Source organism: Cnephaeus nilssonii (genome assembly GCF_951640355.1).
Source record: "Cnephaeus nilssonii genome assembly, chromosome: 14".
Classification (NCBI taxonomy): Eukaryota; Metazoa; Chordata; class Mammalia; order Chiroptera; family Vespertilionidae; genus Cnephaeus; species Cnephaeus nilssonii.
The window spans coordinates 44889330-44903256 of record NC_137085.1 but is presented as its reverse complement, the minus strand read 5'-3'; the positions used below and the strand labels follow the sequence as shown (position 1 = coordinate 44903256).

Sequence of the window (13927 nt, the reverse complement as noted above, 5' to 3'; positions counted from 1 at the left end):
AATTTTGCGACTGGCTTATTTCAACTTAGCCTAATGGCTCCCAGGTTTACACACGTTGTAGTGTTTGTCAGAATTTCCCTCCTTTTTAAGACTGAATATTTCATTGTATGCGTACGCCACGTTTGTTCATCCATTCATCTGACCATGGACACGTGGCTGTTTCCGCCTCTGGGCCACTGTGAATACTGCTGTTACATAAACACAGATGGACAGAGCTGACTTTCAAACCGTAACTGCTCTGTAATAATGATAATAGTAACAACAATAATAACAGTAGCCAATGTTTATTGGGTACTAAGTGTCAGAAGCGACGTGGTTCTAAATGCTTTATCCACAGTAACTCATTTAATACTCAAACAACTTCATGAGTTAGTTACTATGATCGCTCTCGTTTTCCAGAGAAGGAAACTGAAGCCCAGAGAGTTTAGTTATCCTACCCGAGGCCGCAGAGGTAGATGGGGTAGAATCACAGAGAGCCCAGGCCGTGTGCTTCCGTGTGAAGCTTTTAATCCGTCTGCAGCCTGCCTCAGGGGCACCTCTAGTCTCCATGGGAATGTTATAGGGATAGGGCCCAGTGGCCTCCCCCAGCAAGGAGAGCCCCCCATTTTATCTATTTTAATTATTGAGCATCTGGGTTTTCATTCGCACACAGATGTCTGTAGCTACAAACAAGTCTGGGGGGAAAAAATCACTGACTTTTTTCCTCCTATTCTAATATTCTACGAATGTAGCCTTTTTAGCAGTTAATAAAGCCCCACCGCCTGCCGTGGGCAGAGCAGCCCGTAACCTGGTAACCGTGTTTGTTGATAGGAAATACCTGAGCTCTGGGTTCGCTGCACTCCAAGGTTTCTGACTCAAACGTCTGTTTCTGAAGCGTCTTGTGAAAATCTTTTCGGGATCCAGTCTTTTTAAAACGGCAAATCTCCGAATTTCCTTGGTGTCTTTATTGTTGTTATTATGAGGGGCGAGGGGAGATAGAGGGAGAGAGAGAGAGGCAAAATCATTAGATTAAAAATAAAAGTAAATACAGACTGCTCAACTCAATAAATGATGTTAAAACAACTGGAAAAAAAAAAAAGTAATGGCTTAAGCATAGACTTAGTGCTGAAAGGTCTTGCAAAGAGAGGACCAATTGTAATTCCCCACATCTAATTATGTGCCAGGCCTAACACAAGGCTCTCTTGTAATGAGATACAAACTCGCCTCCTGGCTGGCTCCTTATTAAAGGCAGGGATGGCCTGGGAAAATGCCGCTTCGGAGGTGCGGTCATTTCAGCTGTGGGGCATTTGGCTCCAAGTTGAAGCTAAACTATGACTCTAGTGTAAGCAGCTGGAATAAATCTAGCAAAGTGCAGAAGCAGCAAATAAAGGTCATTTGAAGATAAAAATAGAGGAAAACATTTAATCTCCATATCAATGTTCTTAAGAATGAAAAAGGCAGGACATGATTATGAAAAAAACAGAAATAAATGATTTATGTACTGAAAATCTTTGCTAGCATTCTCAATCTCCATTAAAATGGTGTTTTGAAAATGTGTATCTATGGTCAGGATTTAAACTATCATGTCTAGGACTATCCCCGGGGAAAGAAATCAGACCATAATCTCATAACAAGAAAATCAACAGGTATAAATGGTCAAATAATAACTATAGAAACCAATGTGTATATTCCCCAGTTTTATGACTCAAAGACTTCCTGGAAAACATGCTGCAGAGTCAACAGCGCGAGCACGCACCCACGTTGTTTGATTTCCCACACTATTAGAAAAACCACCGAGCAAGTTGGTAGAGGAACATGAACTGAGTTAGGGTTTATTAGGCAGATCAAATGGCAGGCAGATAAAGCAGGGGGTGTAGGAGGGCCACTAGCAATGACCCAAATACAGACTTTATAACTCTTTGGGAGGGGCGAAGTGTTGGGTTATGCACAGTGGCATACACAGAACAAGTATTCCGTACATTCCAGTTGAGTTAATTAAAGATAAGTGAGACGTCCCTGTGTCATCTGCGGGGAGAATGGAGAATATGACTCTCATTGGATTGTATTATGCTCTAAAGATGAGCTACTTGTTTTGAGTAACAGGAGACAAGAAATAGTCTAAAAGAGAGCCATGATGAGCTCGGTGACTAGTTCAAGTCAACGTTTAGTGTAAACGGCCACCCATTGTCAATGTCTCCTGGCTACTTACATCGCCTGGACCCAACCTGCACGGACCGGGCTGGGTGAACAACAGGCCAGAATGGGGAACTGAAAACAAACAAGGAAATGGAAAAGGTGTACTCTGAAAAGGGAAATAAGGCTAAATATTTAGAAAGGATTTTAAGAGAAATAGCCAGCATAACTCTGGTTTGAGATCCCTAAACACCAACACAATAAATAAACTTTAAAATGTTAATTATATTGTTCATAATCATCAATTAACAAACAGCTTTTTGGAGAACCTGTTCAAACAATTCCTCAGAAGTAGTAACTAATTGAAATATCTAAGAAAATGATTTTGGTTCCAGTGTGCATAAGGGAGTAGTGAAAAAGGAGTAGATACAATTGTGAGCAAGCTCTATTTTATACTATAATATTGATTTTCTATTTTCTAACACAGATCCTTTGAAAAGAGAGAGTTTCCCATGGGATTTCATAAACATGCTAGCTTCTCAAAAGTTATTCTAGCCAATGTAAATTTCGGCAGCAATCTGTACGTGTGTGCTGAATGGATGGGCTTTTCTAGTACAGAAAATGAATTTTTGGGACTTTCCCATAGTGTCATATGATCTAATGTTCTGGGGGCAAAAGCCACCCAACTCAGAGAGAGGCAAATATAGGCAAGTTTCAAGTTGTATCCTGATTATACTACCCCAAGTGACAACATGCTGAATCAGTGGAAAAGCCAATTTTAAGGGAAAACATTCCCCAAGGAATTAACTAATATTAATTCATTCTAAGATGGAAGCGAACAGTGAGTTAAATTCCAATTTCTCACTTTAGTATCTGCCTTTTGCCTTTCTCAGGATGTGTGCACTGCAAAGGGAATAGATGTCACATGCCTCTTCCCAGGAAAACCTGTGTGGGCCACCAAAACGAAAACCAGGAAGCAGCCTAGATTAAGACCTTAGGTTAAGCCTTGGTAACCAGAACAATATTTGCTTTAGCTTTGCCTCTTGTCTCATAAAACGTACCATTTCTAAGAGTGTTTACTCACAAGTGTGCAACATACACAGACACACACAGACACAGACTCACACAATTACAGATGGTGCCTCCACCCATCATCCTCAAGTCACCTCTCTGTTGCTTCATAAGGTGAGGCACGGACATAACATGAATTCTAGGATATTTCTCCCAGCTTGAAGATTTTGTGATAGTTCATACACTATATCTAAAAAATTCAAACCAAATTTTCTTCTCAAAATATGCTTAAATCTGGGGAAAATGAAATTGGTTTGGCAATTGTTCTTTTGCTCTTTTATGCAATAGAGGCTTCCTTTCTCTCTCTCTCTCTCTCTCTCTCTCTCTCTCTCTCTCTCTCTCTCTCTCTCTTTCTTTCTTTCTTTTGTCCTTGGTTTTGTTAGAATGTTTTCTGGAGTTTTTTACATGGACCCCAAAGACACTGACAAATGAGCATTTAAGACAAGTTACAGAATAGTGCTAGAAGTTCATTTCACAATATATACACTCTAATCCTATGTATATGCCAGCCCTCAGGATTTGGGTATGAAGAGCATTAAGACGAGTGTATGCTGTAGCCGGGTGTGTGGAAACCAGAGCAAACTTTTTCCCTTCCTCATTCTGGATGGAGCATTTATTTCCCCATTTAAAATTTCATAAAGCTGTGAAGCTCCCTTGTGGCAGTAAGGGTGAGGCCAGCTGAGGGGAAGAGGATTAGGGTTGGCAAGCATGTAAAAATGACTCATTTCAGAAGTGCCCACCACAGAAGGCAGGCACCACCACTGGGTAGGTAGTGAGACTGCTGGCTGAGTGCCTCTGGCGACCAGAGTCCCAGCCTCATCGCTCCACCCAGACAACGAAGCCAAATAAAGCCATGCTCCTGTGGAGCCTAATTGTAGATGAGACGGGGAAGTAGGCCAAGTGGTGGCAAGACTGTTTTCATGCAATGAACACAACCTATTGCTTCTCAAGTGAATTGCATCCCTTTTCTTCAAACACCATGTCACACATTTGGGGACCATCCAAAGACCAAACACATTTTGAGAGCATTCTCTTTAGAGCCAGTGTGGGGGATAGATAGAACTTGCAGACGTGGTTCAGATGCTGGCTCCTTACACACTCCTGGCTCTGAGACCTTGGGCCAGTGGCTGCATCTCTCAGAACTTCCGTTCCCTCAAGTGCAAACGAGGGGGAAACATTGCTTTTTGGAAGGCTTATTGTGAGGACTGGAAAATAATTACGTGCCTCTTCATCTTTTTTCTCCTCCCTTTCCCATACCTTTTTTCCTTTTCTCTTCCCTCCCTTCCTGTACAATGTGGCACTAAAAGCCATCAGAACAAGGTAGCCATCCATGCTGGGGGTGTTGAGGAAGCGCAGAGTGGGAAGTTGAAGACTAAACATTTAAAAGATTTAAAAGGGCTGCCTGGCATGGAGAATCAGAACCCATGTGGTGTGGGGAGGGCATCCAAACCCGGGACAGCCTGGCACATAACAGAGCCTGAGTGGAATGAGGAGGGCATGTACCTGGAGGAGAGGCCTGCCACAGGCGTCAGGGCCAAGGCAAAGTGCCAAGGGTGTCCCTGTAGAGCAGGGGTCCTCAAACTTTTTAAACAGGGGGCCAGTTCACTGTCCCTCAGACCGTTGGAGGGCCGGACGATAGTTTAAAAAAAACTATGAACAAATTCCTAAGCACACTGCACATATCTTATTTTGAAGTAAAAAAAACAAAACGGCCAAAACACCCGCATGTGGCCCGCGGGCCGTAGTTTGAGGACGCCTGCTGTAGAGGAATGGCCTGGCACTCAGTGTCAGGAAAGGCTGAAGAGGGCAAGCCTGGGGCAGGGCTGTCAGGTTATGAGGAAGAGGGCAGCTGTATGGGGATAGAGGGGTGTTGGCAATGGTTACAGATCGGGAAATGAATCAAGTAAGTAAACATATAAGGACAATAGGAGTCAGACTGTTCACTGTGCGAGAAGCAAGTTAAAACTATAGAGAAAAAGAAAACCAGAGTGAATACTGTGATGTTGGATTGGGGTAGCGCATATTGACATGAACTCAGAGTTTTCAGCTTCACACAGCTCTATCCTCTAAGAAGACATAGGAAGAGCAGCACCTTAATAGCAATGAGCACAGTCAACATCTACATCTTGGCTTCTAAGTACCCTTTTCCACGAAAAGGAATAAGAGCTTTCTGAGAAATGATCAGGGGTGAGGAAAAGGAAAGCGTGAGATCAGCCTGGAATATCTTGTGGCAGAAAGCACGAATGTGATCAGTGATGGTGGGGACATGTAAAAAAGACATAAGAACCAGCTGAAGAGATTCACACAGGTCACTTTGAAGACAATTTGAGCATGAAAAGAAATGATAGAAATTGATTAAAACATAGGAAACTATAACTCCATTTTGATCCAAGTAAAATGAAAGCTTGATGAGGAATGGGGCATTTATAATAAACCCCGAAATGGAAGGACTCTCTAAAAAATAAGTGTCATGTCATCTCAAGATCATGGATAGTCAAGGAACTACTGAGAAACCAACTGTCCCTGAGTAAACGGGACTAAAGACGTGCAAAACCTAATGCAATTCATGACTTTAAACTAGATCCTTTTGCTCTAATGGGCCTTCGAGTGTAATAATGTGTCAATACTTATTTCTTGAATGTGATGGTTTTATAGTAATTATGATGGAAAATGTCCTTGTTTGTAAGAATTACACACTCAAGTATTCAGGGGTAATGAATGGAGAATTAGGTCAGCCATTTACTCTCAAGAGGTTTGGGGAAAGAGAGGAAAAGGTCTTGGTACTATACTTGCAAGTTTTCTGTAAATTTGAGATCATCTCTAAATAAAAGGAAAATAATATATGTTAGGTGTCAGGTACTGAAATGAAAACTGGTAGTCGGTCCTATTTACCAACCAGGCATTGATTCTGCAGCTCCTATGAGTGTAGGAGAGACCTCTGAACAATCCACTCTACTTCCCAGTCCCCTAACCTCCCTCTCTGGCTTGGTTGGTGGCCACCAATGCCCGACTGGTTTAGGGTACAACAGCCCCACCCCTTGACGCAGAGTGGAACAGCTGGGCAACGCTGCAGTGTGATCCTTCCAGAGCACCCTGTAGATCAGGCCAAGAATTTAGTGCACTATCATCTTCGTTGATTCTTCACTATCTTGCTTCCCCCACTCCCTTATGGGTTTTTTCTAAAGAGCATGCTCTTGAAAATCACATGCACCTGAAACCCTGTCTCTGGCTCAGCTTCTCAGAAATCTCACCAGCTCAAAAAATGAGATTATTTTTAAAATAAAAATCACATGCAATACCAATGCATATATTATAGGTCTAGAGCAGTGGTCGGCAAACTCATTAGTCAACAGAGCCAAATATCAACAGTACAACGATTGAAATTTCTTTTGAGAGCCAAAATTTTTAAACTTAAACTTCTTCTAATGCCACTTCTTCAAAATAGACTCGCCCAGGCCGTGGTATTTTGTGGAAGAGCCACACTCAAGGGGCCAAAGAGCCACATGTGGCTCACGAGCCGCAGTTTGCCTACCACTGGTCTAGAGACTCTTATTTTATGGATATATTGAATTTAAAGTCTCCTAACACCTTACTGCTGCTGGACTGTATTATTTTTATACTAGAGGCCCAGTGCACGATATTTGTGCACTGGTAGGTTCCCTAGCAGCTGCCGGCCTTCCCCCCACTGCCTGCCGCTGCTGCTGCCACCAGGAGGGAGGGGCCGAGGGCGGTTGGCCGTCCCCGCCCCCTGGTCAAACTCCCGGATGAACACCTGGTTGAGGGGACAATTTGCATACTAAGCTTTTATTATATAGGATGGGACATTTGATTTCTTATCAAAAAAAAAAGTAGAACTCTGAAAAGTGCTCACTTTTAAGACTCCACTTGTAGACTTCTCCGCAACCCCCCGCCCCCCGCCAAAAAACACACACACAACAACACCAGAATGAGACTATTGTCCTGATTAAACTTATTCCATTCCACCCCTTCCAGGGAGTCTTTGTGGATTTCCTTTCCCAGATGTGCTGCTAAAACCGTGGATTTGGGGATTCCAATTTTCTGACGTCTTAGTAGCAATGGTTCTCAATGAGGGTAAATGGTATTTCTCTCCCTTTTTGATTGTCGCAATGACTGGGTTGTGCTACTATATTTCATATTCTGCATGCATGGGGCATCATACATAATGAAGGATCACTCCAAATTCAGCAACCAACACATCTATCAAATGTCCTGTTGGACATTTATGGAGGTGGGAAAACCAGTCTGTAAATATCTGAGCCAAGGCCCTCTACCATCTTGCAGATAAACGTAAAGTATTTTTGTACTTTGTTTTCCAGGAAAACCACTGCCATGTAAATGAAGGGGAGATTAAACTTCGTGCTGATTCGAGTTCTGCCACGAGTTTTCCCCCATTTTAGAAAATCACATTTCTGACAGCAGAAATGCTGTGTGTGGTATTTGAATCACCCGTACAACACACTTGTTGCAGTCTGTTTTTGTGGGTGTTATATTCACAACGATTCTTCCTGCAAGTGCCAACAGCTGTGTTATTTGTGTTCTCTGGTGCAGTTGTGTCCAAGCATTTGTATATTTGCATACATGCTACTTTAGATATTATGTTTCTTTTATCTGCCCTCTATGTAACAGTTGGGACATTTTATTGACTTCTGAAAACAAGACAGTTTGTGGGTTATAAAGGTGGTATTATAAAGTACTTGTTACAGAAAGATGGTATTAGGTCTGATAGATCTGAGAACACTTGCCTTAGAGCAACACAATATGGATATTTGCTTGTTAAAGTTTCATTCATTCTTCCATTCAACAAATGTTTATTAAAGTATCTCCTGAGAATAAGGCACCAAAGAGGATGCAGAGAGGAAGACACAAGAATACTAGCTCTAAAGGAGTCCCTGTGCTCAGTGAAGTGACCAGTTTAGTGAGAAAGATCACATATTTAGCAGGGGAGATAAAATTTTAGTCAAGTAACTAGAACGTAATGCTGAGTATGACAAAAACTTCTCAGAGAAATACAAACCACATGCTTTTACGCATGGCCAGGTCAGGGAAGGCTTTGTGAAAGCCCTGGCCTTTGAGTTGGGCTTTAGCGGGTGTGGCTTTGAGGGGACAAGGAGTCTGCACAAAACAGGCCAAGAGAGTGGCTCAGTGATACTGCAGCTGGACTGCTCCTGGTAACCGCCTGGGTTGACAAGCCTTTCCACACATTTAGAAAGCTAATAGCTAAACACCTTGACAGCCAGCACAACAAATGCATGTCATAATAAGCAATTGTTGATCGGGGAGACATTTTGATGGTGTTTGGGGAGTAACTGAATTATATGCACTGATGTGTTTGAATTTTAATTGTTTACCAGTTCACTGGGAGTAAAATATGGCATAATAAAACAGATGATACCCCATTCCTTGATATCCCAGCTCTCCTTGAGTATGACCTTCCTCCCAAACAACCTTAATCGCCTAAGATGAAAGACAAAGTATAAGGACTTTTATGATGCTGCTCATACCACTCATGCAATGTTTCACTGTCACTATGGATAATACACCAAAGAATAAACAGCATGCAAATAAGTTTAATTACTTAAGAGTTCGACTCTCCACCAAGACATCAAACACATTCTTCAGTTAATCACTTTAGCTCATTTAGAGAAAATGACAGAGGATATAATGCTTAAAGTATTTAATGTCACCCAAAGGATGCCAGCAAACATTAATCCATACAAAATTATCAAAATATCTGAAAGTAAGATGGGATAAACAAGTAACCAGGGCACCATTCTAATCATTTGATCAATGATCATTTTCAAAAATTCTGAAGAGAAAAACTTTTTTTTTTTTTTTTTTTTTTTTTTTTTTTTTTTTTTTAGAGCAAGGACACCAAACTTGCTCTATCCATGAAAGATAGAGTGGAATTCATTCAAGGCATCTTCCAGTGTAGGAAACACAAACATTTCAAGTAGAAAAATATATTTACCTCACCCCCCAAGAGATCATGTATTTGATGTTTCTGTATAGTTTAATCTTTCTCTATTAAGTTAAAAAGAAAATCTGAATCGTCCTCTACCCTTCCTGGGCAGTACTATTTGTCTGATTTAAGAGTCTCAATTACAGAACTTGAGTGGCAAATGCTCTATAGAATTATGAGAGTGGGAGGGAACAGAAGTGGCCATTACTCCACTCCTTTGCCCCCTAAGTGGGATTCAAAGCCATTATCCCAGACAGCAAGAACATAAAAGACTAACCCCAGATATTATAGAGAAATGTAATATCAGCAAGGAGATAATTGGGGAATAAAGGAGCTAACCATAAATCAGTGTTTGACTGCATGGTTATGGATGACAAAGATATATCGATAGAAGGTGAACCAGCTTCATTAAGTATGGCCCTCTAGAGGAAGGTAGTTTCTCCCTCCGTGGTGCATTAAAATATATGGAATAGAGTTTTGGGTTCATTCCTTTGAAATGCTAATATAAGTGCTTTTTCTGAAGTCTTCAGAAAATCTTATTTCACTTGAGAGGGATATTTTAAATGAGTTGAATTGGGACTAGATAAACTCTAAAGTGTAAATCTTATGATATTCCGAATCTTATCTTTATTCCACTTTATTACATCCTATATAATAAAAGGCTAATATGCAAATTGTCCCCTCGACCTGGAGTTCATCTGGGAGTTTAACCAGGGGGCGGGGCTGGCCAACTGCCCGCGGCTCCTCCCCCCAGAGGGTTCTGCCCCAAATTGACCCCCCCCCATCCAAATCAGGAGCAAGCTGGCTGGCCAACCTCCTGTGTCCCCTCCCCCAGGCCGGCCCAGCTGGCCCTGATTGGGGCAGGCTGGCTGGACCCCACCTGTGCACAAATTTGTGCACCAGACCTCTAGTGAATATATAAACTATAGTGCCTATGATGTGACATCTACCCTGGATCATTGAATTAAGCTTTAACAACACTGAGTTGTCCCTTGTTTTTTTCCTTTGCATATAACATCTTACTAATTGGTCTAATATAAATAATTTGTCAATTGGGAAAGAACAAATGAATCTTATTCTGTAAGGCTATTTAATAAGTATCACAAATAGTAACTAATATTATGGAATAATTGCCATATGCCAAAAATCTTCTAAGTGCTTTACATGTTATTTTATTTTTTGCATACAACAAAAGTTTATGAGGCAGGTACTATTCTAATGTCTATTTCCTAACGAGAAGATTAAGGTACAAAGAAATAATTTGTCTTAGTCACTCAGCTAGTAAGAGGTGGAGCCATGACTTGAATTCATTTACTCTTGCTCCAGAGAAGCCACCATTCTAACAAATAGTATTATAATTTGATTTAATTTTTATAGACGACTAGAGGCCTGGTGCACAAAATTCGTGCACAGGGGCGGGAGGGGTGTCCCTCAGCCCAGCCTGTACCCTCTCCAATCTGGGACTCCTAACCGCTTGCCTGCCTGCCTGCCTGATTGCCCATAACCGCTTCTGCCTGCCAGCCTGATCGACGCCTAACTGCTCCCCTGCCAGCCTGGTTGCCTCTAACTGCCCTCCCCTGCTGGCCTGTTTGCCCCCAACTGCCCTCCCCTGCAGGCCTGGCCCCCCCAACTGCCCTCCCCTGCCAGCCTGATCCCCCCAACTGCCCTCCCCTGCAGGCCTTGTCCCTCCCAACTTCCCTCCCCTACAGGCCTGGTCCCCCCCAACTGCCCTCCCCTGCAGGCCTGGTTGCCCTCAATTGCCCTCCCCTGCAGGCCTGGTCCCCCCCAACTTCCCTCCCCTGCAGGCCTGGGTCCTCCCCAACTGCCCTCCCCTGCAGGCCTGATCGCTCATAATTGCCCTCCCCTGATGGCCATCTTGTGTCCACATGGGGGCAGCCATCTTTGACCACATGGGGGCGGCCATCTTGTGTGTTGGAAGGATGGTCAAGTTGCATATTACCTCTTGATTATATAGGATTATCTGTCTATAGTGAAATTGAGTGATTTCTGTTTTCTCCTTTTATTTCCCTGTGCAGTAATCTCTAAAATTTCTACAATGAGCATTCTAAAGAGTCATTTTTTTCTTTTAAGTTTGTACAAGATAGAGAAAAGAAATATTTCAATGGGAATTGCCATGAAATTCAACTTCATGAATAAAATGAGCAGGAATGAAAAAGTGCAATGTCCCAAACAGCAAGTAAAAACCAAATAAAGTGAAATGGACTTTTCCATTTATCGTGTCTTAGATTTTTTTCAGAACCTTCATGTTGGAAAGCATCTCTAATTATAACATATAAAAACTTGAGAACAACTTGTCCTGAAATCCTTTATTTATTACCAGCAAAGCATAATCTTATTTGATTGCCTGGCAAACTTGGTTTTCAATTCTCATGAGAACAGATGATGGATTAACATCTAACTTTCTCTTAATTACTTTATAGAAGCGAAGCTTTCTCTTTTTCAGCTATTAAAAATACTATGCATACTGACATGACTTCAAAAAACACCAGCACAAGTCCAATGGCACACTTCCAGGAACTAGATAAAACCCAACCCCCAAAGTCTTTCATCATTTATCCCATAGAGCAGTAATTCTTGCTGAAGTATAGGCAATGGGAGGGGATCAGAACTTGAAGTTAGTCATCCCCCCTTATCCGAGGGGCATACCTTCTAAGAACCCCAGTGGATGCCTGAAACCACAGATAGTACCAAACCCTATATATACTCTGTTCTTTCCTATACATACATACTTACGATACAGTTTAATTTATAAATTAAATTAAGAAGTTAACAATAACGAATAATAAAACAGAACAATTATAACAATATACTACAGTAAAAGTTCCGTGAATGTGCTCCCTCTCTCTCCTAATATTGTACTATACTCACCCTTCTTGTGATGATGTGAGATGACATAATGCCTGCGTGATGAGATGAAGGGAGGTGAATGATGTAGGCATTGTGACGGAGCATTAGGCTACTCTGAGGGTAACACAAGCATTTCCATGAGGTGACCTGATAACCAAGATGGTGGCTACTAAGTGACTAACGTATGGGGAGCGTATACAGCGTGGAGACGCTGGACAAAGGATGGTTCACACCCAGGCCTGGAGCAGGACATTGCGAGAGTTCATCATGCTGCTCAAAATGGTGAGCCATTTAAAACTTATAAATTATTTCTGCAATTTGCCACTTAATATCTGTGGACAAGTGGTTCACTGCTGGTAACTGAAACTGCAGAAAGCAAAACCGCAGGTGAAAAAGGACTGTTGCCAGAGGTTCTCTGATGCTTCTCTAGTAAGGCATGCCCCCCAGTCTGCAGAATGCTGTCCAGGTCCGTGGCATGGACACATAGAGCTCAGGACAATGTCACAAAACACTTGTTTAACCCAGGAGAGAGCGGCCTTTTTGACTAGAAGGCGAGCAACAGTTTATTTCTTGGTCACAAATTTAAATGTTACCTTTGAATCTCAGGCCAAGTTTCAGTTCATTTATTCACCCCCACTTCCCGCCCCAGGAATTCATCAGAATGGAAACAAAACAGGGAGACTCTATTCTTTGTGTTTGAAATGTAACTTTCTCCTTCAGCAGGTGAATAGATAAGCTGTTGCAAATCCAAGTGGTGCAATATTAGTCAGCAAAAAAAGAAATGGGCTATCAAGCCACCAAAAAAAAAAAAAAAAAAAAAGATGGAGAAACAAGGCTAGACTATGGAGACAATAAAAAGATAAGTGGTTGCTAGGAAGGGCTGACTAAGTGGAGCACAAGGGATTTTTAGACTATTCTGTATGACTCTATAATGGCAGATACATGTCATTATTCACTTGTCAACACCACAGAATATACAACACACACACAAAATGAGCCTTTATGTAAACTATGTGCTTTAGTTATTATTCATGTATCAATATTGGCTCATCAATTGCACGAACTGTACCACACTTAAGATCCATCCAAGAAAGGATAAATCTGTCAGAGAGAGCTACAAAAAGTAAAAGAGATTTTATCTGACCTTTAATCCTTAGGGAGGATCTAGTAGATAGGTGAGGGAAGGAGGGCATGCCCAGAGGGGAAAGAAGAGAAGGGGGTAGAGGTGGACTAGTGAGGAAGAGCGTCAGGCCCAGAGAAAGGAAATGACTCCAGGACTTAAGGAAAGTGAGTTTTAATAGACAGGATGGGACTAGATTATTAAAGCCCTTGAAAGGCAAGCAGATGAAGTTTATATCTGATTTAGTAGGCAGTAGGGAGCCTTAGCAGGTGTTTGAGCAGGGGAGTAATATAAGATACAGTCAATCCTTATTACTCATGAATTTTGTATTTGCAAATTTGCATACTCATTAAAATTTATTGAAGCCCCCAAATCAATATTCACGATCATTTTGGGACATGTGCAAAAAAAATTTTAAAACTAAATAAAATTTAAACCCAAGATGCTAATAATAGGGAAACTATTGGGAGATGGGGGCCAGGAGATACATGAGAACTGTCAGTAGTTTCTACCCAATTTTTCTGTAAACCTAAAACTGCTCTTGAAAGAAATCTATTAATTAAAAAAAAAAACAATTAAAAAGCTAAAAATAGAAAATAAATACATATGTAAAGAGAGAGAGAGAGAAAAGAACTTACTTCTGGTTTAAAATTAGCCACTCCCGAATATAGGTCTGAACACAGTCCTTGACATGAGGGTCCAGTTCAACCCTAATGAGATGGGTAATGAAATAAAAACATGTTGTTACTGTGCAAAAACAACAAAGCAAGGCCTTA

At 41.6% G+C, this 13927-nt stretch overlaps 1 protein-coding gene across 1 annotated transcript in view; it reads right to left on the bottom strand.

The window, feature by feature from the left end:
• The window catches only part of DOCK8 (dedicator of cytokinesis 8), a 202807-nt gene that overhangs the window by 126707 nt on the left and 62173 nt on the right, over window positions 1–13927 (bottom strand). Inside the window, exons 4-5 of the mRNA XM_079790379.1 lie at window positions 13790–13861; window positions 818–941 (exon numbers count right to left, since the gene is read on the bottom strand). Of these exons, the coding sequence (XP_079646505.1) occupies window positions 818–941; window positions 13790–13861 (196 nt within the window). The remainder of the gene's footprint in view (window positions 1–817; window positions 942–13789; window positions 13862–13927) is intronic.